We start from the raw sequence: 27210 nt of genomic DNA, 5'->3' as shown, positions 1-27210 counted from the left end.
TGGGCTACCTTTATGGATGATACACTCCTGCCTATCCAACTATTGTATGGTAAATATCTCATAGATCCTGGGTTCATTAGTATTTATTAATTGTCGGAGGTCGGAGGTAGTCAGTGAGGTGGATGGTACCATATTGTGCATGTAGGGGGCAGTACTGTGGGAACATTAGAAAGTGGGGGGATGGCAGTACTATGGGGACATTACACTGTGTGAGGGAGATGCCAGTCCCGTGGAAACATTGTCCTGTGTCTGTGGGAAGCCACTATTGTGGGAACAAAATACTGTGTGTGGGGGTATGGTGGTACTGTGGGAACATTATACTGTGTGTGTGGTGGGATGGAGGTACTGTGAGAACTTTATACTGTGTGGGGGTATGGGGGTACTATGAGAACATTATACTGTGTGTGGGGGTATGGCAGTACTATGAGAAGATTATAATGTGTGTGGTAGGATGGAGGTACTGTAGGAACATTATACTGTGTGTGGGGGTATAGCGGTACTATAAGATTAGACTGTGTGTGGTGGGATGGCGGTAATGTAGGAACATTATACTGTGTGTGGGGTATGGCGGTACTGTAGGAACTTTATACTGTGTGTGGAGGTATGGCGGTACTATGAGAACATTATACTGTGTGGTGGGATGAGGTACTGTAGGAACATTATACTGTGTGTGGGGGTATGGCGGTACTATGAGAACATTATACTGTGTGTGGTGGGATGGAGGTACTGTGAGAAGATTATACTGTGTGTGGGGGTATGGCGGTACTATGAGAACATTATACTGTGTGTGGGGGATATGGCGGTAGTGTACGAACATTATACTGTGTGAGGGTATGGCGATACTATGAGAAGATTATACTGTGTGGGGGTATGATGGTACTGTGAGAACTTTATACTGTGTGTGGGGGTAAGGCGGTACTGTGAGAACATATTGTGTGTGGGGGTATAGCGGTACTGTGAGAACATTATACTGTGTGTGGGGGTATGGCGGTACTATGAGAACATTATAATGTGTGGGGGGTATGGCGGTACTATGAGAACATTATACTGTGTGTGGGGGTATAGCGGTACTGTAGGAACATTATACTGTGTGGGGGCATGGCGGTACTATGAGAACATTATACTGTGTGTGGTGGAATGAAGGTACTGTAGGAACATTATACTGTGTGTGGGAGTATGGCGGTACTATGAGAAGATTATACTGTGTGTGGTGGGATGGTACTGTGGGAACATTATACTGTGTGTGGGGGTATGGCGGTATTATCAGAAGATTATACTGTGTGGGGGGGATATGTCGCTAGTGTACGAACATTATACTGTGTGGGGGTATGGCGGTACTGTGAGAAGATTATAATGTGTGGGGGTATGGTGGTACTGTGAGAACTTTATACTGTGTGTGGGGGTATGGCGGTACTACTATGAGAACATTATACTGTGTGTGGGGGTATAGCGGTACTGTAGGAACATTATACTGTGTGGGGGTATGGCGGTACTATGAGAACATTATATTGTGTGTGGGGGTATAGCGGTACTGTAGGAACATTATACTGTGTGGGGGTATGGCGGTACTATGAGAACATTATACTGTGTGTGGTGGAATGAAGGTACTGTAGGAACATTATACTGTGTGTAGGAGTATGGCGGTACTATGAGAACATTATACTGTGTGTGGTGGGATGATGGTACTGTGGAAACTTTGTACTGTGTGTGGGGGTATGGAGGTACTGTGAGAACTTTATACTGTGTGTGGGGGTATGGAGGTACTGTGAGAACTTTATACTGTGTGTGTGGGGGTATGGAGGTACTATGAGAACATTATACTGTGTGTGGTGGAATGAAGGTACTGTAGGAACATTATACTGTGTGGGAGTATGGCGGTACTATGAGAAGATTATACTGTGTGGTGGGATGGAGGTACTGTAGGAACATTATGCTATGTGTGGGGTATGGCGGTAGTGTGAAAAATAGAATTATTCTTACCGTTAATTCGGTTTCTAGTAACCCACTACGGCAGCACACCTGGAGGATGTTAACCCCTTTCCTAATAGTGACAGGAAATGACCAAGAGGTTAAATACCCCTCCCTCATCCTCCCCCTCAGTGTTATTATAAAGGACCACAGGAGAAGTAATGCTTCAAATTATATTTATTCTTTCTCGAACATATATCAAGCAAAGGGAGGGATTACTCCTCCTGTCGTGGTGGGTTACTAGAAACCGAATTAACGGTAAGAATAATTTTATTTTCTCTAGTAACCCCCCACAATGGCACACCTGGAGCAGTACCCAAGAGTAACATTTAGGGAGGGACTATAGCTCTAAGGACTTTTTCTCCGAAGGCCAAGTCTTCTTTTGACATCAGGTCCAGCCTGTAATGTTTGGAAAAAATATGGACCGAGGACCACGTAGCAGCTCTGCATATTTGCTCAATGGAAGCACTGGCTTTCTCGGCCCAGGAGACAGCTGTTGTCTTAGTAGAATGAGCTGTGAATTTCTCTGGCAGTGGAAGGTCTTGAATCTGATAAGCCTCCAAGATTGCTCTTTTGATCCAATTCGCAATTGAAGATTTGGAAGTCTTCTTCCCACTATTCTGGCCGAGAAGATGAATAAACTGATTCTGATCCTTTCTAATTTTCTCTGAAGTTTGAAGATAATAAAGTATTATTCTCCGAACATCCAAAGTATGGAATTGTTCTTCTTCCTCATTCTTTGGTTCCTGATAGGAGGGAAGAATTATCTCCTGTGACTTGTGGAAATCAGAGACGACTTTTGGGAGAAAGGATGGATTCAATCGCAGGATAAGCCTGTTGTAGAATTTTCATGTAGGGCTCATTGATTGACAGGGCTTGTAGTTCACCTACTCTTCTGGCTGTAGTTATTGCTACCAGGAAGGTGGTCTTCCAGGCGAGTTTATCCATACTTATTGATGACAAGGGCTCAAAAGGTGGAAGTGTAAGACACTTCAGGACTATATTGAGGTCCCAGAATGGGACTATGCTTATGGGTCTTGGAGACATGTGGGATGCCGCCGTCATAAATCATCTCGGCTAAAGATTGGTCAAAATACGGGCTCAGGGCTGCCACCTGTACCGTGAGGGTGCTGGGTCTGAGACCTTTTTCCAGCCCATCCTGAAAAAAATCCAGGATCCTGGCTAGGTTTGGCCGGTCTGGGTTAGGCCGTTCAGGAGCACTCCATGTGATAAAGGTCTTCCAAATTTTTTGGTAGACTGAATTGGTTACTGTCTTTCGGCTTTTTTGTAGTGTTTTAATGACGTTCTTTGATAGCTCTCTGGTCCTCAGAATTGAGAATTCAGAAGCCAGGCATTCAGGTGTAATCTCTCGGGATCTGGATGAAGTATTGGCCCTTGGTAGAGAAGGTTCTTGACCGGAGGTAGTGTTATCAGTCCATCTATTTTTAGGCTGATGATGGTTCCAAACCAGCTTCTTTTGGGCCAAAATGGAGCCACCAAGATCACCCTGACTTTCTCTGTCCTTATCTTTTGTAGGACTCTTGGTAGAATTGGTAATTGAGGAAAAGCATACGCCAGTGTGAATGTCCATGGTTGGGCCAATGCGTCCACACCTAGCCCCGGATTGGTTGGATCTAGCGAGAAAAAAAACTGGTCCACCTTTGTGCTCTGATCGTTTGCGAACAGGTCCACTTCTGGCTGTCCCCACCTTCTGGTCAGTATCTGAAAAACTTCCGGGTCTAGGCTCCATTCTCCTGGATGGATCTTTGCCCTGCTCAGGAAGTCGGCCTGTATATTTATTTCTCCTTTTATATGTAGGGCAGATAGAGAGAGAACATGTTCCTCGGCCCACAAAAATATTCTGGATGATATTGTTTTTAGATCCTCGTGTCTCGTACTTCCCTGATGGCGAAGGTGGGCAACTGTTGTCATGTTGTCTGAGTATATTTTTATATGTGAATTCTGAACAAGAGTTACTGCTGCCTTGAGAACCTCCTCTACCGCTTTTAGTTCTCTGAAATTCGAGGATCGTTGGCTTATCTCGGTTGGCCAGTATCCCTGGAATATGTGTTGGTCTACCGTAGCTCCCCAACCTTTTCTGCTGGCATCTACTCTTATAGTCACCGCTGGGTCCTGAAACCAGGGAACTCCTCTGATGAAGTTCTCCTTTTGTAGCCACCATGTCAATGAGGACTTTACCTGCGGTGGTATTCGGATCTTTTTGTCTAGAGAATCTGGGGATCCATCCAAGTTTGACAGAATAGGAGTTTGGAGTATTCTGGTGTGGGCTTGTGCCCATGCCACCATCTGGATGCATGATGTCATGGTCCCCAGAACCGACATGGCCCATCTTAAAGATACTATCTTTTTGTCCCGCAACATTCTTATCTTTGATGTAAGCAAGGTCCGTTTTTGTTCGGGCAAAAAAGATGTTTGGTTGTGAGAGTCTAACAGGACTCGTAAAAAGATCTTTGTTGTTGATGGAACCATATCCGATTTTTTGGGGTTTACTACCCAGCCTAGAGACAACAAGATCTGGACTGTCGTTTGAAGATGCTCCTGTAGAATTGGAACTGTGGGAGCCTCTACCAAGAGGTCGTCGAGGTACGGGATTATGCATATACTAGATGGTGGCCCGATTCTAATGCATCGGGTATTCTAGAATATGCATGTCCACGTAATATATTGCACAGCCCACGTAGTATATTGCCCAGCCAAGTAGTATATTGCCCAGCCACGTAGTATATTGTCCAGCCACGTAATATATTGCCCAGTGACGTAGTATATTGCCCAGACACATAGTATATTTCCCAGCTACGTAGTATATTGCCCAGCTACGTAGTATATTGCCCAGCGACGTAGTATATTGCCCAGCGACGTAGTATATTGCCCAGCCACGTAGTATATTGCCCAGCTACGTAGTATATTGCCTAGTGACGTAGTATATTGCGCAGCCACGTAGTATATTGCCCAGTTACGTAGTATATTGCCTAGTGACGTAGTATATTGCGCAGCCACGTAGTATATTGCCCAGCCACGTAGTATATTGCCCAGTGACGTAGTATATTGCCTAGTGACGTAGTACACAGCACAGAGCCATGTAGTATATTGCCCAGTTACGTAGTATATTGCCCAGTGATGTATATTGCCCAGTGACGTAGTATACAGCACAGAGCCACATAGTATATTGCACAGCGACGTAGTATACAGCACAGAGCCACGTAGTATATTGGCCAGTCACGTAGTATATTGCCCAGCTACATAGTATATTGCCCAGCCAGGTTTGTCACAGGTTAAAAAATAAACATATAGTCACCTTCATACCAAGCACTGTCCTCCCTCCCCCACTGCATCTAGTTCACTCTCTGACTTTGAACCAGTTACAGAAGAAGAAGTAAGCAGGCTCCTTGCATCTTCTCGCCCGACCACTTGCACCAGCGACCCCATTCCGTCGCATCTCCTCCAGTCCCTTTCCCCGGCTGTCACCTCTCACCTAACAAAAATATTCAACCTTTCCCTCACTTCCGGTATTTTTCCCTCCTCATTTAAGCATGCCATCATACATCCACTACTTAAAAAGCCCTCCCTCGATCAAAATTGTGCCGCTAATTATAGACCTGTCTCTAATCTTCCCTTCATCTCTAAACTCCTGGAACGCCTGGTCCACTCCCGTCTTACCCGCTATCTCTCAGATAATTCTCTTCTCGACCCTCTTCAATCTGGTTTCCGCTCTTTACACTCTACTGAAACTGCCCTCACTAAAGTCTCTAATGACCTACTAACAGCTAAATCTAATGGTCACTATTCCATGCTAATTCTCTTGGATCTCTCCGCAGCATTCGACACTGTGGATCATCAGCTCCTCCTCACTATGCTCCGCTCCATCGGCCTCAAGGACACCGTTCTCTCTTGGTTCTCCTCCTATCTCTCTGGCCGATCCTTCACTGTATCTTTTGCTGGTTCCTCCTCCTCTCACCTTCCCCTTACTGTTGGGGTTCCTCAAGGATCAGTCCTAGGCCCCCTCCTCTTCTCTTTGTATACTGCCCCTATTGGACAAACAATCAGTAGATTTGGTTTCCAGTACCATCTCTATGCTGACGACACCCAATTATATACCTCTTCTCCTGTTATTACGCCGACCTTTTTAGAACACCAGTGATTGCCTTACCGCTGTCTCTAACATCATGTCCTCCCTCTATCTGAAACTGAACCTGTCAAAAACTGAACTCCTCGTGTTCTCTCCCTCTACAAACCTACCTTTGCCCGACATTGCCATCTCTGTGTGCGGTTCCACCATTACTCCAAAGCAACATGCCCGCTGCCTTGGAGTCATCCTTGATTCCGAGCTTTCATTCACCCCCCACATCCGATCACTGGCTCGCTCTTCTTATCTGCATCTCAAAAACATTTCCAGAATTCGCCCTTTTCTTACTTTCGACTCTGCAAAAACTCTTACTGTCTCACTTATTCATTCTCGTCTGGACTATTGTAACTCTCTACTAATTGGCCTACCTTTTACCAGACTCTCCCCGCTCCAATCTGTCCTGAATGCTGCTGCCAGGATCATATTCCTCGCCAACCGTTACACCGATGCCTCTACCTTGTGCCAGTCATTACACTGGCTACCCATCCAATCCAGAATCCAGTACAAAACTACTACCCTCATCCACAAAGCACTCCATGGCTCAGCACCACCCTACATCTCCTCTCTGGTCTCAGTCTACCAACCTACCCGTGCCCTCCGCTCTGCTAATGACCTCAGGTTAGCATCCTCAATAATCAGAACCTCCCACTCCCGTCTCCAAGACTTTACACGTGCGGCGCCGATTCTTTGGAATGCACTACCTAGGTTAATACAATTAATCCCCAATCCCCACAGTTTTAAGCGTGCCCTAAAAACTCATTTGTTCAGATTGGCCTACCGCCTCAACGCATTAACCTAATTATCCCTGTGTGGCCTATTAATAAAAAAACAACAACATAATCACGTTCCTCCATCATGTTCTCATACACTTTATGCAGTTAATAGCCTCTGTGTCTGTACTGCTACACACTTAGGCTGTTAACTGGTTCATGCAGCTTTACATGAACACCCGAGCCTTACACTATGGCTGGTCCAAATAACTAAAGCAATTGTTACCATCCACCTCTCGTGTCTCCCCTTTCCCTCATAGATTGTAAGCTTGCGAGCAGGGCCCTCATTCCTACTGGTATCTGTTTTGAACTGTGATTTCTGTTATGCTGTAATGTCTATTGTCTGTATAAGTCCCCTCTATAAGTTGTAAAGCGCTGCGGAATATGTTGGCGCTATATAAATAAAATTATTATTATTATTATTATTACCTTTCCGAGGGAGCCCTTGTAGTCCACGGCAGCTTCCGGTCCCAGGGTTGGTATGAGCGCAGGACCTGTGAGGACGTCGCGGTCACATGACCGTGACGTCATGGCAGGTCCTTCTCCTATACCATCTTTGCCACAGGAACCTGCAACGGAAGATGGCTGCCGGCGCGAGCGACTACGGAGGGTGAGTATAGCAGGTTTTTTATTTTTAAAATTATTTTTAACATTACATTTTTTACTATTGATGCCGCATACGCAGCGTCAATAGTAAAAAGTTGGGGACACACAGGGTTAATAGCGGCAGTAACGGAGTGCGTTACCCGCGGCATTAACCCTGTGTTAGCGGTGACCGGAGGGGAGTATGCGGGCGACAGGCACTGACTACGGGAAGGAGCGGCCATTTTCTTCCGGACTGTGCCAGTCGCTGATTGGTCGCGGCAGTCATGACAGGCAGCTGGCGAGACCAATCAGCGAATGAATAACCGTGACAGACAGAAGGACAAACAGACGGAAGTGACCCGTAGACAATTATATAGTAGATGCCGACCTCAGATGTAGGCCATTACTTCGGACATGATCTTTGTGAAGATCCTTGGGGCTGAGGTTAGACCAAACGGGAGAACTGAAAGTGGTCTATGTCTTTCCCTCTGGTGACTGCAAATCTTAGGAATTTTCGATAAGTTGGATGGATTGGGATGTGATAATATGCATCCTGTAAATCTACAGTCGCCATGACAAAATCTTGTCCTATTAGGGGTACTGTCGATCTGACGGATTCCATCCTGAATCTTCTGTAGGTTACATATTGATTCAGGGATTTCAAGTTGATTATTATCCGATGGGTTCCATTTGTTTTTTTTTATCAGGAATAAGTTGGAATAATGACCTCTGTACCTCTCGTTCTCCGGGACTGTGGAGATCACATTGTTGACTAAGAGATCCTGTACTCCCGCTATCAATGTGGATTTATACTTATAAACTACCAAGAGCATAATGCCCTGGAACAATAATGCATAACATCATCAGTTTCATCTAAAACATGTAAATTTTATTAAAGTACAAAAAGTGAAACAACAAATATTGAGGATAAGGTGAATGACTAAAAGGCATACCATCATAGAGATGCACACGTAAAAAGATTGTAAGAGTGCAATCACAGGACTGTATAGGGTATATAGTATGTCACATCAAGCGACAGTGGTGCAAAGAGTGTGTATATATATTAAGATGGGGAAGGGAACAGTGGTCTTAGGTTAAATAACCAATTACCCTTTAGTAGGAATCTGCCCTGTCCTTCCTAACACCCACCCATATTGCAACCTACCCATAAAGTGCAAATGTAGCTAAGCCACAGATCATGTGTTGCGCTTACCCACGTGTGCAGTCTCCTGTCTGGGGTGTCCTATAGATAGCCCCGACGCATGTTTCGCGTTTAGAGCTTCCTCGGGGGGCTGACAGCCCAGACAGGAGACTGCACACATGGGTAAGCGCAACACATGATCTGTGGCTTAGCTACATTTGAACTTTATGGGCAGGTTGCAATATATATACACACTCTTTGCACCACTGTCGCTTGATGTGACATACTATATACCCTATACAGTCATGTGATTGCACCCTTACAATCTTTTTACGTGTGCATCTCTATGTTGGTGTGCCTTTTAGTCATTCACCTTATCCTCAATATTTGTTGTTTCACTTTTTTGTACTTTGTTAATAAAATTTACATGTTTTAGATGAAACTGATGATGTTATGCATTTTTGTTCTGGGGCATTATTCTCTTGGTAGTTTATAGGTATATATGTATATGGGAGTTCTGCCCCTTCCCCTCCCAGTTAGAGTGCAATGGGCACTTCCAGTAGAAGGGATTACATCACTAACAATTATATCCGCAAGGTCAGTGTTTGTTATAAAATATCAATGTGGATTGTAGCTTTGGTGTAGATAAAGTTGTTGTCTTTAACCTCTTTTGGGATATGATACAAACTCTATCTTCATCCCCTCTCTGAGCAATCTTAAGGTCCACTGATCCAAACAGATCTTTTGCCAGTATGGGAGGAAGTTTGAGATCCCCCCCCCCCACACACACACTGTGATGGCGTCAATGCTTTCTCTGATTTTGGGGTTGGGGAAGAAAAAGATTCCTGTCTCTCCCCCCTTTTGGATAACTCCAACATCCCCTCTTGCCCTCCCCCTTGTATTGAGGAGTATGCTCTTGCTGAGTGCGGAAGGGTCTTTTCCTAGGGTTTCTAGGTTCTGGTAAAGTCTTCTTTTTGTCTGAGGCCTTTTCCAGAAGATCATCCAAGGCAGGTCCAAACATATACTTTCCTTTGAAGGGAATAGAACACAGCCTCATCTTAGAAGTCATATCGCCAGACCAAAATCTTAGCCAGAGTGCTCGTCTTACTGAATTTGACAATGCAGATGATTTCGCTGTCACCCTTACAGATTCTGCAGAGGCATCCCCTAAAAAACCTGTTGCTTTTTGGAAGATAGGTAAGGAGGCTAGAATATCCTCTCTGGGAGTACCCGAGGACAAGTGTTCTTCTAGCTGTCCCAGCCAGCGATGCATTGACCCGGCCACACAGGTAGATATGGAATTGATGTTCAGTAAGGACGTCGACGCTTCCCATGACTTCCTTAGTATTCCGTCCATCTTACGTTCCAGAGGATCTCTCAATTGGGAGGCATCCTTGAATGGTAGCGTGGTTTTTTTTGCCTACCCTAGCAATCTGGACGTCCACTTTTGGAACCTCCGACCAACATGAAGCTGTTTCGTCATCTACCGGAAATCTATCCTTAATCTCCGCTGGAGTAGTCAGCCTTTTTTCTGGGGTTTCCCACTCTTCTAGGACTAAATCACGGATATTTTTATGAATGGGAAACACCTGTCTTTTCTTAGAACGCAGACCCCCGAACATCTCTTCCTGTACTGACTGAGCCGTTTTCTCTTCCTCAATTTCCATAGTCTTCCTTACTGCTGTGAGGAGTTCTTCTATATCAGTCGAAGAGAAGTAATATCTCTCTTGCTGGAATGTTTCTGAGTCAAGGGATAATTCACCTTCCTCTGGGGGTTCGTCCTGCCCATCATCCTGTGGATTAAGTTTTCTTTTCTTAGCTTAGCTTCAGGAGGGGCACTAGGAGAGGGTGTAGGTTGGGAAACGGTGGCCAGAGAGGATTTAATCTCATGCTGGATTAAGCCCTTGATCTCTTCCATCAGAGATGGCTGTTCATCCCTGATCATTTTCTCTGTGCACTCTTTGCACAATGCTTTCTTGTATGAAGAGGACTGCTTCGTCATACAAACTGCGCATTTGTGGGTAGTTTTAGATTTGCCTCCTGATGCGGGTTCCTTGTCCACCTAAAAAGAAGGGGAGAAGGAATCATCAGATTACAACCCGCAACAGGGAGTGGAACCCTGGACAAGACTACTCACTGGGGCCGGGATGGTGCTGGGATCTGCAGATGCAAAGCGCGAGGTAGCGGACATCTCCATGGTCTACACCACACAGTGGTCTTACCTGAGATGTCTTCCTGTCCGGGGCCTAATATAGGCGACTGGACCGCAGCACCTGTCCTCATTAGAGGACCTCCTCCTCCGATGTCCGGATGTATGTGGGGGGAGACAGCCGACATAATCCACGCCGTTCACCTTGCGTTCCAGCCTGGAACGCAAAAGAACCATCCACTTCACTGAAGCCAGCCGGCGTCTGACGTCACATCCTGCCGCCGGCTTCAGACCGGAAGTCCTCACGCGCGCGCACGGAGGAGAAGGACTGGAGAGCTCAGAGAGGTCTCCAGATGAAGAATGCCCCAGACCTTGCCTGAAGGTGTGGAATAGTGGCAAAGAGTCCCGAGTCGGAGGAGACGGGAGCAGCACACGGGGAAGAGACGTAAGTCCGATCCCCCGCTGCCCGGCAATAATGCTATTCCCCCCCGGTGACCGCTGCCGGTACAGTACACCTGGGATGACCTCTTCATCCCTAGTAGGGACAGGAAAAAACAATGAGGGGAGGGGTATTTAACCTTTTGGTCATTTCCTGTCCCTATTAGGAAAGGGATAACATCCTCCAGGTGTGCTGTCGTGGGGGGTTACTGGAGAAATACCTTTTTTACGAGTGATGCCACTACTGTGGAAACATTATACTGTGTGAAACAAATATTATAAAAGTCACCGACAGATGGAGATGTCACATCTATGATCAGCTCTAATCCTGCCATCTCCACCGATCTTATTACACAAGTATAAAATATATACCGTACATACTCGAGAATAAGCTGAGATTTTCAGCCCATTTTTTGGGGCTGAAAGTCCCCCTCTCGGTTTATACTCGAGTCATACCCAGGGGTCGGCAGGGGAGGGGGAGCGGGGGCTGTCTAATTATACTCACCTACTCCTGGCGCGGTCCCTGCTTCTTCCAGCGCTGCATATTCTTCTTGTACTGAGCGGTCACATATAGCGCTCACATATAGCGCTCAGTACAGGAAGAATATCCAGCGCCGGGAGAACCAGGGACTGCACCGCGCCAGGAGCAGGTAAGTATACGGGGAGGGGAGCGCAGCGCTGCGCGATATTTACCTGCTCCTCGTTCCGGTGCGGCTCTGTCATCAGCGTCCTCTGGCTGTGACGCTCAGGTCAGAGGGCAAGATGACGTGGTCAGTGCGTGCCCTCTGCTGAACGTCAGTGCTGAGGACGGAGCCGCACCCGAACGAGGAGCAGGTGAAAGTGACGGGGTCCTGAGCGACGGAGAGGTGAGTATGTGATTTTTTTTTTATCGCAGCCACAGCATATGGGGCAAGTGACTGTATGGAGCATCTGTATGGGGCCATAACGATTGTGCAGCACTATAAGGGGCAGTGACTGTATGGAGCATCTTATGGGGCCATAACGATTGTGCAGCACTATAATGGGGCAGTGACTGTATGGAGCATCTTATGGGGCCATAACGATTGTGCAGCACTAAAAGGGGCAGTGACTGTATGGAGCATCTTATGGGGCCATAACGATTGTGCAGCACTAAAAGGGGCAGTGACTGTATGGGGCATCTATGGGGCCATAACGATTGTGCAGCACTATAAGGGGCAGTGACTGTACGGAGCATCTTATGGGGCCATAACGTTTGTGCAGCATTATATTGGGCAAATGTGTCTATGGAGCATCTTATGGGGCCCTTATTACCCTTTATGCAGGATTATATGGGGCATATTTTAATAAGGAGCATTATATGGGGCTCCAGATTCAATATGGATATTCAAAAACACTTAACCTACTGATGTCTCAATTCATTTTACTTTTATTGGTATCTATTTTTACTTTTGACATTTACCGGTAGCTGCTGCATTTTCCACCCTAGGCTTATATACAGTCATGGCCAAAAGTATTGACACCCCTGCAATTCTGTCAGATAATACTCAGTTTATCCCTGAAAATGATTGCAAACACAAATTCTTTGTTATTATTATCTTCATTTAATTTGTCTTAAATGAAAAAAACACAAAAAGAATTGTCCTAAAGCCAAATTGGATATAATTCCACACCAAACATAAAAAAGGGGGTGGACAAAAGTATTGGCACTGTCGAAAAATCCTGTGATGCTTCTCTAATTAGTGTAATTAGCAGCACCTGTAACTTACCTGTGGCACCTAACAGGTGTTGGCAATAACTAAATCACACTTGCAGCCAGTTGACATGGATTAAAGTTGACTCAACCTCGGTCCTTGTGTGTACCACATTGAGCATGGAGAAAAGAAAGAAGACCAAAGAACTGTCTGAGGACTTGAGAAACCAAATTGTGAGGAAGCATGAACAATCTCAAGGCTACAAGTCCATCTCCAAAGACCTGAATGTTCCTGTGTCTACCGTGCGCAGTGTCATCAAGAAGTTTAAAGCCCATGGCACTGTGACTAACCTCCCTAGATGTGGACGGAAAAGAAAAATTGACAAGAGATTTCAACGCAAGATTGTGCGGATGTTGGATAAAGACCCTCGATTAACATCCAAACAAGTTCAAGCTGCCCTGCAGTCCGAGGGTACAACAGTGTCAACCCGTACTATCCGTCGGCGTCTGAATGAAAAGGGACTGTATGGTAGGAGACCCAGGAAGACCCCACTTCTTACCCCGAGACATAAAAAAGCCAGGCTGGAGTTTGCCAAAACTTACCTGAAAAAGCCTACAACGTTTTGGAAGAATGTTCTCTGGTCAGATGAGACAAAAGTAGAGCTTTTTGGGCAAAGGCATCAACATAGAGTTTACAGGAGAAAAAAGAGGCATTCAAAGAAAAGAACACGGTCCCTACAGTCAAACATGGCGGAGGTTCCCTGATGTTTTGGGGTTGCTTTGCTGCCTCTGGCACTGGACTGCTTGACCGTGTGCATGGCATTATGAAGTCTGAAGACTACCAACAAATTTTGCAGCATAACGTAGGGCCCAGTGTGAGAAAGCTGGGTCTCCCTCAGAGGTCATGGGTCTTCCAGCAGGACAATGACCCAAAACACACTTCAAAAAGCACTAGAAAATGGTTTGAGAGAAAGCACTGGAGACTTCTAAGGTGGCCAGCAATGAGTCCAGACCTGAATCCCATAGAACACCTGTGGAGAGATCTAAAAATGGCAGTTTGGAGAAGGCACCCTTCAAATATCAGGGACCTGGAGCAGTTTGCCAAAAAAAATGGTCTAAAATTCCAGCAGAGCATTGGAAGAAACTCATTGATGGTTACCGGGAGCGGTTGGTCGCAGTTATTTTGGCTAAAGGTTGTGCAACCAAGGATTAGGCTGAGGGTGCCAACACTTTTGTCTGGCCCATTTTTGGAGTTTTGTGTGAAATGATCAATGTTTTGCTTTTTGCTTCATTCTCTTTTGTTTTTTCATTTAAGACAAATTAAATGAAGATAATAATAACAAAGAATTTGTGATTGCAATCATTTTCAGGAAGAAACTGAGTATTATCTGACAGAATTCCAGGGGTGTCAATACTTTTGGCCATGACTGTATAGCTTTCCCAGTTTTTTTGTGGCAAAATTAGGGGGTCGGCTTATACTCGAGTATATACGGTAATACTGGTGGATAAAACAAGACTGAGCACAAGACCTTCACCGGCGTCTACACATCATAGGGGAGATCTCCTGACACCTTCTCTCCATCTACCTGATGATCCTGAGGAGCATTGGGATCTTCTTGGTTACAGTCCTGTGGAAGAAGAGGACGGGGACATCTCTCTGGTGTTGTCCTCTTACTGGATAGATCTGGAGGAAACACATACAGGGAGTGAATTCATTCTTTACATACAGATAATTATAGGCCGTGTGTATTTAGTCCTGTCTATTACCTGGAGATGTGAGGGGCTGGGGAACCTCCATTATGACGTCCTTGTACAGATCTCTGTGTCCTTCTAAATACTCCCACTCCTCCATGGAGAAATAGACAGTGACATCCTGACACCTTATAGGAACCTGACACATACAATGATACCGTCATCCCCCCGATCCCTTCATAGTGTTACTGTATAATGTCCCAGCATTCCCAGCACTGTCACCTCTCCAGTCAGCAGCTCAATCATCTTGTAGGTGAGTTCTAGGATCTTCTGGTCATTGATGTCCTCATGGATCAGGGGGTGAGGTGGAGGCCCCGTGATTGGGCTCAGGGGTCTTCCCCATCCCTCAGACACAGGGTCCTGACAGCGATCACTAGAGGTCTTCACCACTGTGTAATCCTGGTAATGGAGAGACACATTAATAAATCTCACTACAGACATTTCCAGAGTCCTCACCTCTCCAGTTCTGTCCATCTGTTATTCCCATAGATAAGAATGATGTAATGTGACGTCATCAGAATCTCTCACCTCCCCAGTAAGCCGGAAGAGGATCTCTAGGGTGAGGTGTAATATCCTCTCCGCCATCTTGTCTCTGTCCATATCCATCTGTGATGGGTAAATCAGGAAAATTCTCTTCTGTAGAAGATCTTCACTGAGAGGATCCGATATTGTAGAGACCTGAATGAGAAGATGAGCCGATGTAACATCATAAGAATCCTGTAATAATACAATTACTGGAGATAATAAGGGAAACATATGAGGAGAGTTATTATTTTACAGTATTTAGTTTCCTTCTTTACATCTACTAATAAATCCTATATATTTAGGCCACAGACAACAAGCAGTTTCTTCCTCGGAGTCGGCAGCTGAATACGTTCCTCATAGACTCATCTTCCATAACGCTAATTCTCGTCTCATTTACCGACCCTGGAATCGGCATTAGCAATACTGCAGGAGATATTCATTACACGCGACATGAGAAATAACTACTTCATGACACCGTGGTCTGTATATATAAGGATGGCTCTAAAAGAATGACAGCAGAAATATGCCAGAAAAATAACCTCCTGCTATAGATGCTTCACTATTATTATTATGCTTCCTGCACGTTTTCCCACCATAATTCTTTGATGCTAACACACAGTTGGCTTTATCTTTCCATTTGATTCTATTTCCTTTTGCATTTTCCCTTCTGACTTCTTATTCTCCCCTCCTGTGTCTGGGATTAGTCTCCCTCCTGATCACACCTGGCCTATTTCATGTGCACTTAGCCTGTTATAAATTCAGAGCCACAGGTCTGTCTCTGCAAGGATGGCTCTAAAAGGATGACAGCAGAAATATGCCACAAGTGAACAGAAGGTACGACTAACCACTGGCAATAAACGTGCTCAATTTCTTTCCCGTTCCACGATGTGCAATAACAAATTGTATTGTGGTACCGTGTTAGCCAGAAAAATCGATGTGAATACTTTTCTGCCCAATGATGACAGAAGTATTCTAGGAGTGATACCTTTATTGGCTAACCAGAAAATATGTTTGCAGCTTTCAGAGCACAGAGGCTCCTTCTTCAGGCTAGATTACAAATAGATTAATAACAAGCACAACATTTAGAGAATAGTACAGCAGGACATTTGTTCAGGGGGGTGGGAAAGTTTGGTGCCTTCTAAAGATAAGCCAAGGAAATCTAATTAAGCATTTTCATACAAATGGAGAATGATGTTCTTAGGTATCTGGAGTCTGGTGGAGGTGTGAATTGTGTCCTTGTAGTGAGGTATAAATCCAGGTGATGAGTCCTAGTGTCAACGAATTGATCATCTGTATCAGTTTGAATTCCCAAGTTTTTCTTTCCGTCATCCTTAAAATTAACTTTTAGTATTAAGACTTTTAAGTCTGTCATACAATGTCCAGTTCCAGAGAAATGTTTTCCCACAGGTGTGTCCATTTCATTCCCGATTGTGTGTCTGTGCAGATTCATCCTAGTTTGTAGTTTTTGCATAGTTTCCCCAATATACAGTACAGACCAAAAGTTTGGACACACCTTCTCATTTAAAGATTTTTCTGTATTTTCGTGACTATGAAAATTGTACGTTCACACTGAAGGCATCAAAACTATGAATTATCACATGTGGAATTATATACTTAACAAAAAAGTGTGAAACAAATGAAAATAGGTCTTATATTCTAGGTTCTTCAAAGTAGTCACCTTTTGCTTTGATGACTACTTTGCACACTTTTGGCATTCTCTTGATGAGCTTCAAGGGGTAGTCACCAGGAAGGGTTTTCACTTCACAGGTGTGCCCTGTCAGGTTTAATAAGTGGGATTTCTTGCCTTATAAATGGGGTTGGGACCATCAGTTGTGTTGAGCAGAAGTCTGGTGGATACACAGCTGATAGTACTACTGAATAGACTGTTAGAATTTGTATTATGGCAAGAAAAAAGCAGCTAAGTAAAGAAAAACGAGTGGCCATCATTACTTTAAGAAATGAAGGTCAGTCAGTCCAAAAAATTGGGAAAACTTTGAAAGTGTCCCCAAGTGCAGTGGCAAAAACCATCAAGCGCTACAAAGAAACTGGCTCACATGAGGACCGCCCCAGGAAAGGAAGACCAAGAGTCACCTCTGCTTCTGAGGATAAGTTTATCCGAGTCACCAGCCTCAGAAATCGCAGGTTAGCAGCAGCTCTGATTAGAGACTAGGTCAATGCCACACAGAGTTCTAGCAGCAGACACATCTCTACAATAACTGTTAAGAGGAGACTTTGTGCAGCAGGCCTTCATGGTAAAATAGCTGCTAGGAAACCACTGATAAGGACAGGCAACAAGCAGAAGAGACTTGTTTGGGCTAAAGAACACAAGGAATGGACATTAGACCAGTGGAAATCTGTGCTTTGGTCTGATGAGTCCAAATTTGAGATATTTAGTTCCAACCACCGTGTCTTTGTGTGACGTAGAAGAGGTGAACGGATGGACTCTACATGCCTTGTTCCCACCGTGAAGCATGGAGGAGGCGGTGTAATGGTGTGGGGGTGCTTTGCTGGTGACAATGTTGGGGATTTATTCAAAATTGAAGGCATACTGAACCAGCATGGCTACCACAGCATCTTACAGCGGCATGCTATTCCATCCAGTTTGCGTTTAGTTGGACCATCGTTTATTTTTCAACAGGACACTGACCCCAAACACACCTCCAGGCAGTGTAAGGGCTATTTGACCAAGAAGGAGAGTGATGGGGGGCTACACCAGATGACCTGGCCTCCACAGTCACCAGACCTGAACCCCATCGAGATGGTTTGGGGTGAGCTGGACCGCAGAGTGAATGCAAAAGGGCCAACAAGTGCTAAGCATCTCCGGGAACTCCTTCAAGATTGTGGGAAGACCACTCCCGGTGACTACCTCTTGAAGCTCATCAAGAGAATGCCAAGAGTGTGCAAAGCAGTCATCAAAGCAAAAGGTGGCTACTTTGAAGAACCTAGAATATAAGACATAATTTCAGTTGTTTCACACTTTTTTGTTAAGTATATAATTCCACGTGTTAATTCATTGTTTTGATGCCTTCAGTGTGAATTGACAATTTTCATAGTCATGAAAATACAGAAAAATCTTTAAATGAGAAGGTGTCCATACTTTTAGGCCGGGGTCACACATGCGTGTTTTACGTACGTAAGAGCGCAAAAACTACGTCCGTAAAACTCGCATTACATACGGCACAATGCTTCTCAATGGGTCTAGTCCTATAAGGCGTATATTACGGATCCGTAATTTACGGAGTTGTACGGGCGCAGAAAATCGCAGCATGCTGCGTTTGTCAGCGTATCGCGCAAAAAATACGCCAATGCAAGTCTATGGGAGAGCGTATAATACGGAATGCTTACGGACCATGCGTGTGCCTTGCGCGAAATACGGATTTACTGGCAGATGTCCTGAAATGTCCAAAGGCCTCAATCAGGCAGGTGAGACATGCTAATTAGCTGAAAAAGCCAGACAGTGAACCCGGAAGTCTGCTGCACGCCTCCACGGAGTGATATTCAGCATGGCAAACATTGTCAACGCGGACATGCTCATAATTTTGGTCCAAGAGAGGCCTGTCCTCTGGGACCAAAGAGACCCTAATTATGCAAACAGGGCACAAAAAGAGGCAGCATGGAGGAGTGTGTGTGTGGCCCTCTTCCCACATTATGACCAGCAGCCACGTCAGGCACAGCGACAGATAAGTAAGTACACCCATGTTTGAAATGTAATGTTCTTGTGAATTATCAGGCCCTTACTACTTTGAATTTCTCTTCACGAATTTAGTAAATAGTCATGAATGAACTAGAAAGCCCACCAGTAGATACATGGTGTTGTACATGAGAAACGGATTTCATTAATGTTTAGAATAGGTGTCCCTTTTACTTACTAACAGTGTTTCCCATTATTTGTCCTTTCTGTGATAGAGGTTAGTGGACTCTGTCCTTGTGGCTTTGCTTGCTAATTGTGTTTTTTGGGTATATTTATTCGTAAATCTTCTCCACAAAGGCCTATTTGGATGCTACACTTAAATCTCTGTAGTCAGTTCCACCTTTTGTGAGCTCACTGATTAATGGCCTAAAGAATGTGTGTTTTTTTTGTTGTTTCAGTGGGTGATGTTACAACAAGGTGGCGGAGTATCCGCGACCAGTACAGGAGGGAGAGGCAGCAGCGGGAGAGAAGTGGAGCCGGGGCACCTCCCAAAAAAAAAAAAATACATTTATTTTGACCGACTCAACTTTCTTAATCCCAGCATGGACCTCAGGCCGTAAGTAACCATATTTTTGTAAATTTTTTTGGTTTTTGTCTTTTTTTTGAGCTAAAAAATTTTTTCATTTTCAGAACTCAGTCTAACCTCACTGACAGGGAGACAGGGTCTGACTCGGAACTTGTCATTGACCCAGTTGGTGAAGTTGAAGAGGTGGCTGGTCCATCTGATGCTCCCTCTGGCTCCATCCCTCCTGGATCCTCATCTGGTCAGGCAGCTCCATCTGCCTCCGTCCCACACCCTGAGGACCCGCATTTTGCCTCATCAGCAGCACCACCACCTAGCCAGGAAGACCCTGGAAATAGCAGCAGCCCAACTGTTGCCCTGGCTCCATCCCCACAGGCAGACCACAACGTGCACGCCGCCGAAGAGAATTGCTCCAAAGGCACCAAAACGTGGATGCTGGGGTCCTGAGCTACTTGGCCCGTGTTCGAGACGATGATGGGGAGGAGGGATTTACCAGGAGCATGGCCCATTACTTAAGGTCCCTAGAGCGTGAGTTAAGGCTTCGTGTGAGAGGGTGTTTTCAGATCCTTGTTGACGCATGCACCCCCCCAAATAACCCATACAATCTCATGCATCAGATTGAACAGTGGCAGATGTCACCTGAAAATCTTCTGCGGCCTCAGAGATTACAAGGCCTGGCAGCTCAACAAGGATCTGAAGCACCCCCTCCACGACAGCCAACACCTCAGCCCCAACCCCCATCAAACACACAATGGCCACCTCAGCAACATATGGCGGGATATCTTCAACCATCCCAATATGGCCACTTGTCCACACCCAGTGCTGGAGGCTGGTCCCAACCTGGGTATGGACAATATGGTCATTTTGGGTTGGGTTATGATTCCCGGCAATATGGTTATCACCAGCAGGGGTATCTACCAAATCCTCGGCCCACTCTTCCAAGTTCCCAGCATCATAGCTTGGCAAATGTCCCTCAGGCCACTACAACATCTGCACAGGGTGCTGGACAATTGGCCCTACAAATGCCACCTGATGCAGACAATGAGCAACCTACTTCTCCTGCCCCAACCTACCAGGACTTGTAATTTTTTTGTTTTTGTTTTGTTTATTTTTTCTTGTTACTTTAAACTTTTGTTTTTTTGTTTTTAATATGATTTGGATACAATATTTACGCTTGTATTGCCACTACAGAGCCTGTTTTAATGTGGTTGTTTGCGCTGTTTTTTTGTTCTAAAGAAAAATAGGCCTTTATAAGGCCAAAAAAAGGTTCAGAACAAAACAGAACCTAGAAAGTAAAAAAAGTTATTCAGTAAAACGTTTTATTACTACCAATCACCGTCTGTATGCGCTGGATTCATTCTTCCATCACACACACATGATATGCTGATAACCATATGTGAAAAAAGAAAATACAACACACACAGTTTGAAACTTGATTAACACATACTTTAGAGAGCTAATTAATTACACATGAAAAAAGGCATAGTCTTGCCAGGGAATAGCACCTTGAGGAGTCAGAAAATAATTTGTAAAGATATCACGAACTCTCAGTCCAGAAAGTGGACGACGCGGAGGAGGGACATATGGGGTAGGCCTAGGAACATTGTTAATGAGGTTATCTTCAAAATTTGGATAGGAACAATCATGTATTCTTGTGAAATTATGGAGAATGACGCAGGCTTTGATCACCTCATTGATTGTAGCCTCACTCAGCTGGATGGCAGACTGAAGAACACGCCATTTGGCCACAAGAATCCCAAAGGCGCACTCAACCAGTCTCCGTGTCCTGGCAAGTCTCAAATTAAACACCCTCCGCCGGTGGTCAAGGTTGCGCCTGGGGTAAGGCCTCATGACGTGCCTCGACAATTGGAAGGCCTCATCTCCAACCAAAACAAAAGGCACTGCTTCCGCATTGGAGCCTGGGAGTTGTTGTGGTGGTGGGAGGTTCAACTGGTTGTCACGTAGCCGCCGACCCATTATGGACGAATTGAAGACCCTAGAGTCTCCAGTTCGCCCATAGGCCCCAATGTCTACAATTACAAACCTGTAGTTACTGTCAGCAACTGCTAACAGAACTACAGAGAAAAACTGCTTGTAATTGTAGAATTGGGAACCAGAGTTCGGCGGCTTACGCACCCTGATATGTTTCCCATCCACAGCTCCAATGCAATTAGGGAAGTCACAATTATTTCGGAAACCTGTGGCGATTTTCAGCCAATCGTCCTGTTTTGGCTCCGGCAACACAGCTTCATGTAGTTTCTGCCAGATTTGGGAACAGGTTGTCCTAACAATGCCTGAAATGGTCGACCGCCCAATCAGAAACTCCAGGTGTAGACCCGCATAGGACAATCCTGTCGACAGGAAGCTGCAATACAACAAAAAGGTAAAAGAACAAAACATGAGGACGACGAACAAAGGAATAAGCCAAAAGTGTATATTTCATTTACTATTACATTATTTACAGTATCCAAATTTACAGTTGACAAAAGAAATAGACTAGAATATTGCCAAAATTCTTTTATATGTGCTTGTGGCTTAATGTCAAAGTGAAGTTAATTAAACCTAGTAGAACACCACACATTTGGCAAGAATCCCCAAAAAAAGACAGTATTTTAAAATGTGGAATACATACCGTAAGGTTAGGAGCAGACGCTCCTCAGCAGAGATGGCTTTTCTCATCCAGGTGTCCTGAAAGGTGAGCCCAGGACATAAGATCTCCAACAACATGTCAAAAAGTCCGGATGGACATGCGAGTATACTGGTAAAACTTCTCTGGATGTGCCCTCAAAGCTGAATATAGTCTCTGGAAATGGCCTTTACTCTGGCGTTGGGTCAATAGAGGATGTACCCACAATCTTCGTCTCCTCCTTCGCGGATCCACATTGACCGGATATGGCTGGCCAAAGCGACGAGACAACACCCAGTGAAGCAACACCCGCTGAGTTGTGCTTAAATACACAGGGCCAGACATGTTTGTAATCTCCAAGCACCACAGCCAAAATATGCTAGAGAACATATAGGGCAGATGGGAGGGCTCCACCTGTTGTAGAGGGCTTAAAAAGTGTGGTTAATGATGTTTTAAATGATTTGCAGGCCTGAAAACCGTTAAATGTCCATTTTGTGATGGTGCGTGATAAATACGCCATACGGATCACATACGGATCACACACGCACAAGCACATGCGCAAAATACGCGACCACACCTAAGCAACGCAGGAACTACGGAAGTCGCTTACGGAGACATTTTGGCGTATTGAACGCGTAGTACGGACGTATAATACGTGGCGTATTGTCTTACGCCATGTGTGACTCCAGCCTTACTCTGTACTGTAGATACTTCCAGGGCACCTCGTACATTGGATCATGTCACCACGTTGGAGGATGTGCATGAGAAGGCACCCATGACCTTATAGTCCTGATTTGTGTTTGGTACATGGACTATATTTGTCGGTAATTTGTGGGGACACGTTTTGCATTTTTTATTGTTACAGGGGAATGTGCCAGTCACAGATGGTGATGAGAGGACACTTCTGACAAGGAGATTCCTTACGTTAGGGGGCTGTTTATAGGAGAGAAGTGGTAGTTCTGGGAATAGGTCTCAATTTGTGGTCTCTGTGGAATATGGGTTGGAGATCAGCACCAATTTTCCTTAGGATGCTCATGTGGGGGTTGTATGTGACCACAAGAGGTACCCTGTTGTTATCCTCTCTCGGTCTGTAATCCAGGAGGCGGCTTCTTGGGATCCTTGTAGGCCTCTGGATCTGCTCATCTATTACCAGTGGATGTATCCTTGTTGTATGAATGTATTCCTCAGTGATCGCAGCTGTAGTTCCCTGTCTTTGCTGTCTGAACAGATCCGAATATACCTCAGAGCTCGACTGTAGATGATGGATTTTTTTGCGTGTGTAGTAATATACGGGGGCACACGGGGGCCAGTAGTAATATATGGGGGCACACGGGGGCCAGTAGTAATATATGGGGGCACACTGGGGCCAGTAGTAATATACGAGGGCACACTGGGGCCAGTAGTAATATACGGGGGCACACAGGGACCAGTAGTAATATACGGGGGCACACGGGGGCCAGTAGTAATATATGGGGGCACACGGGGGCCAGTAGTAACATACGGGGGCACACGGGGGCCAGTAGTAACATACGGGGGCACACGGGGGCCAGTAGTAATATATGGGGGCACACAGGGACCAGTAGTAATATATGGGGGCACACTGGGGCCAGTAGTAATATACGGGGGCCAGTAGTAATATACGGGGGCACAGTGGCCAGTAGTGATATATGGGGGCACACGGGGGCCAGTAGTAATATATGGGGGCACACAGGGACCAGTAGTAATATATGGGGGCACACAGGGGCCAGTAGTAATATATGGGGGCACACAGGGGCCAGTAGTAATATACGGGGGCCAGTAGTGATATACGGGGGCACAGTCGCCAGTAGTGATATATGGGGGCACACGGGGGCCAGTAGTAATATATGGGGGCACACAGGGACCAGTAGTAATATATGGGGGCACACAGGGGCCAGTAGTAATATATGGGGGCACACAGGGGCCAGTAGTAATATACGGGGGCCAGTAGTGATATACGGGGGCACAGTCGCCAGTAGTGATATATGGGGGCACACGGGGGCCAGTAGTAATATATGGGGGCACACAGGGACCAGTAGTAATATATGGGGGCACACAGGGACCAGTAGTAATATATGGGGGCACACTGGGGCCAGTAGTAATATACGGGGGCCAGTAGTAATATACGGGGGCACAGTCGCCAGTAGTGATATATGGGGGCACACGGGGGCCAGTAGTAATATATGGGGGCACACAGGGACCAGTAGTAATATATGGGGGCACACTGGGGCCAGTAGTAATATATGGGGGCCAGTAGTAATATACGGGGGCACAGTCGCCAGTAGTGATATATGGGGGCACACGGGGGCCAGTAGTAATATATGGGGGCACACGGGGGCCAGTAGTAATATATGGGGGCACACAGGGACCAGTAGTAATATACGGGGGCACACGGGGGCCAGTAGTAATATATGGGGGGCACACTGGGACCAGTAGTAATATATGGGGGCACACGGGGGCCAGTAGTGATATACGGGGGCACACGGGGGCCAGTAGTAATATATGGGGGCACACGGGGGCCAGTAGTAATATATGGGGGCACACAGGGACCAGTAGTAATATACGGGGGCACACGGGGGCCAGTAGTAATATATGGGGGGCACACTGGGACCAGTAGTAATATATGGGGGCACACAGGGGCCAGTAGTAATATATGGGGGCACACAGGGCCAGTAGTAATATATGGGGGCACACAGGGACCAGTAGTAATATATGGGGGCACACAGGGACCAGTAGTAATATACGGGGGCACACGAGGGCCAAATAGGTGAATAGGGGAATATTCCCATGTGGGGGAAGAAGGGAGAATTCTTACAGTGGCCGGTACACGGGAGGACATTACTGTGTGGAGACAAAGAGGAAAACGCCCTCACTGCACAGACACAGCCAGGACTGCCAGGTGTGAATAAGCGCTATAGTGAGGGGGCGGAGTATGGAGGCGATATAGGAGGAGGAATCCCCCACATGGAGGAGGACGAGGACAGCACCTGTAGAGCCGCACACCGGACACCGGGAACCCACGGGGAGGAAGGAGCTCCCTTCTAACACTAGACTGTGCGGCTCCTCCCAGATGTGACGTCATTTCCGGGGCGTGTCCTTAGTGCGGGCAGAGAAGCCGCCAGGGCAGGCAGCGGCCATACAGCCCAGGGCTCACCCGGGAGGAGAGCACAGATCCCTGCCGTGTCCTGACCGCACTGTGCGGCTCCAGCTCCTCCCACCAGCCAGTGTGCTGCCTCCTACTGCGCAGCCGCCCGGAGGCCCCGCCCCCTGCCGTCACGTGCCGCTGACAGTCACGGGACTACATTTCCCGGCGTTCCCTGCTTGTCGCTCGGGTTGTCACGTGCGGGAAACGCGGGAAGCAGTGATGATAGCAAACACCGGGAGAAGGAGCGGTTCCCGTAGTGATGGCCGGTCCGGCTGTTTTTTTGTAAATAAAATCACATTTTGCTCAGTCCTGGCTCCCGGTCTGTACAGTGAGGCCTCATTCTACCCCTGTATACGGCGCTAGTGAAGCAGTGCACACACTGCGGTTTCCTCAGCGCTCGCTCCTGTGACCAGCGCCCCCTGCTGCTCGGCTGTAGTCTTAGGCCCCGTCTCACACAGCGACGCTGCAGCGATACAGACAACGATGCTGATCGCTACAGCGTCGCTGTTGTGTCGCTGTGTGGTCGCTGGGGAGCTGTCACACAGACAGCTCTCTCCAGCGACCAACGATCAGGGGAACGACTTCGGCATCGTTGAAACTGTCTTCAACGATGCCGAAGTCCCCCTGCAGCACCCGGGTAACCAGCGTAAATGTAAAAAAAAACAAACACTACATACTCACCCTCTGTTGCCCGTCAGGTCCCTTGGCGTCTGCTTCCTGCTCTGACTGAGCCGCCGTACAGTGAGAGCAGAGCGCAGCGGTGACGTCACTGCTGTGCTCTCACTTTACGGCGGCTCAGTCAGAGCAGGAAGCAGACGCCAAGGGACCTGACGGGCAACAGAGGGTGAGTATGTACTGTTTTTTTTTTTTTTACATTTACGCTGGTAACCAGGGTAAACATCGGGTTACTAAGCGCGGCCCTGCGCTTAGTAACCCGATGTTTACCCTGGTTACCAGTGAAGACATCGCTGGATCGGTGTCACACACACCATTCAGCGATGTCAGCGGGGCCTCAACGACCAAAAAAAGGTCCAGGCCATTCCGACACGACCAGCGATCTCGCAGCAGGGGCCTGATCGCTGGTACGTGTCACACATAGCGAGATCGCTACTGAGGTCGCTGTTGCGTCACAAAACTTGTGACTCAGCAGCGATCTCGCTAGCGATCTCGCTACGTGAGACGGGGCCTTTAAGGTACCTTCACACGAAACGACGCTGCAGCGATAGCGTCGCTGTTTGGTCGCTGGAGAGCTGTCACACAGACCGCTCTCCAGCGACCAACGATGCCGAGGTCCCCGGGTAACCAGGGTAAACATCGGGTTGCTAAGCGCAGGGCCGCACTTAGTAACCCGATGTTTACCCTGGTTACCAGCGTAAAATGTAAAAAAAAAAAAAACAGCGCATACTCACATTCACGTCCCCCGGTGTCCGCTTCCTGCACTGTGTGAGCGCCAGCAGTAGCAGGGCACAGCGGTGACGTCACCGCTGTGCTGTGCTTTCACTTTCACTTTACGGCGCTCAGTCAGTGCAGGAAGCGGACGCCGGGGGACGTGAATGTGAGTATGTACTGTTTGTTTTTTTTACATTTTACGCTGGTAACCAGGGTAAACATCGGGTTACTAAGGGCGGCCCTGCGCTTAGTAACCCGATATCTACCCTGGTTACCAGTGTAAAATATCGCTGGTATCGTTGCTTTTGCTGTCAAACACGACGATACACGCCGGTCTGACGACCAAATAAAGTTCTGGACTTTATTCAGCGACCAGCGACATCACAGCAGGATCCTGATCGCTGCTGCGTGTCAAACTAAACGATATCGCTAGCCTTTCGTGTGAAGGTACCTTTACTAGTGTTACTCTGATCTGTGGCGGATTGTTCACGTCCTTCCTGAAGTAGTAAGTGCTGTATCTATATATATAATTGTCTAAGGGGCACTTCCGTCTGTCTGTAACGGAAATCCCAAGTCGCTGATTCGTCGCGGCAAAACAGCCACGACCAATCAGCGACGGTCACAGTCTGGCAGCAAAATGGCCACTCCCTACTCCCCGCAGTCGGCGCCCGCTC

The 27210-nt window shown here is 46.6% G+C and overlaps 1 protein-coding gene across 1 annotated transcript in view; it reads right to left on the bottom strand.

Annotated features, from left to right (window-relative positions):
* Positions 1–25411, bottom strand: part of LOC143766949 (uncharacterized) — a 53986-nt gene extending 28575 nt beyond the window's left edge. The window contains exons 1-5 of the mRNA XM_077254965.1: positions 24990–25411; positions 15148–15297; positions 14842–15018; positions 14635–14758; positions 14454–14551 (exon numbers count right to left, since the gene is read on the bottom strand). Of these exons, the coding sequence (XP_077111080.1) occupies positions 14454–14551; positions 14635–14758; positions 14842–15018; positions 15148–15225 (477 nt within the window). The 5' untranslated portion in view covers positions 15226–15297; positions 24990–25411. The remainder of the gene's footprint in view (positions 1–14453; positions 14552–14634; positions 14759–14841; positions 15019–15147; positions 15298–24989) is intronic.
* Positions 25412–27210: the final 1799 nt, after the last annotated feature.

This window comes from Ranitomeya variabilis, chromosome 4, assembly GCF_051348905.1.
Source record: "Ranitomeya variabilis isolate aRanVar5 chromosome 4, aRanVar5.hap1, whole genome shotgun sequence".
In the NCBI taxonomy this organism is placed as follows: Eukaryota; Metazoa; Chordata; class Amphibia; order Anura; family Dendrobatidae; genus Ranitomeya; species Ranitomeya variabilis.
This window is presented reverse-complemented; position numbering and strand designations above follow the sequence as displayed.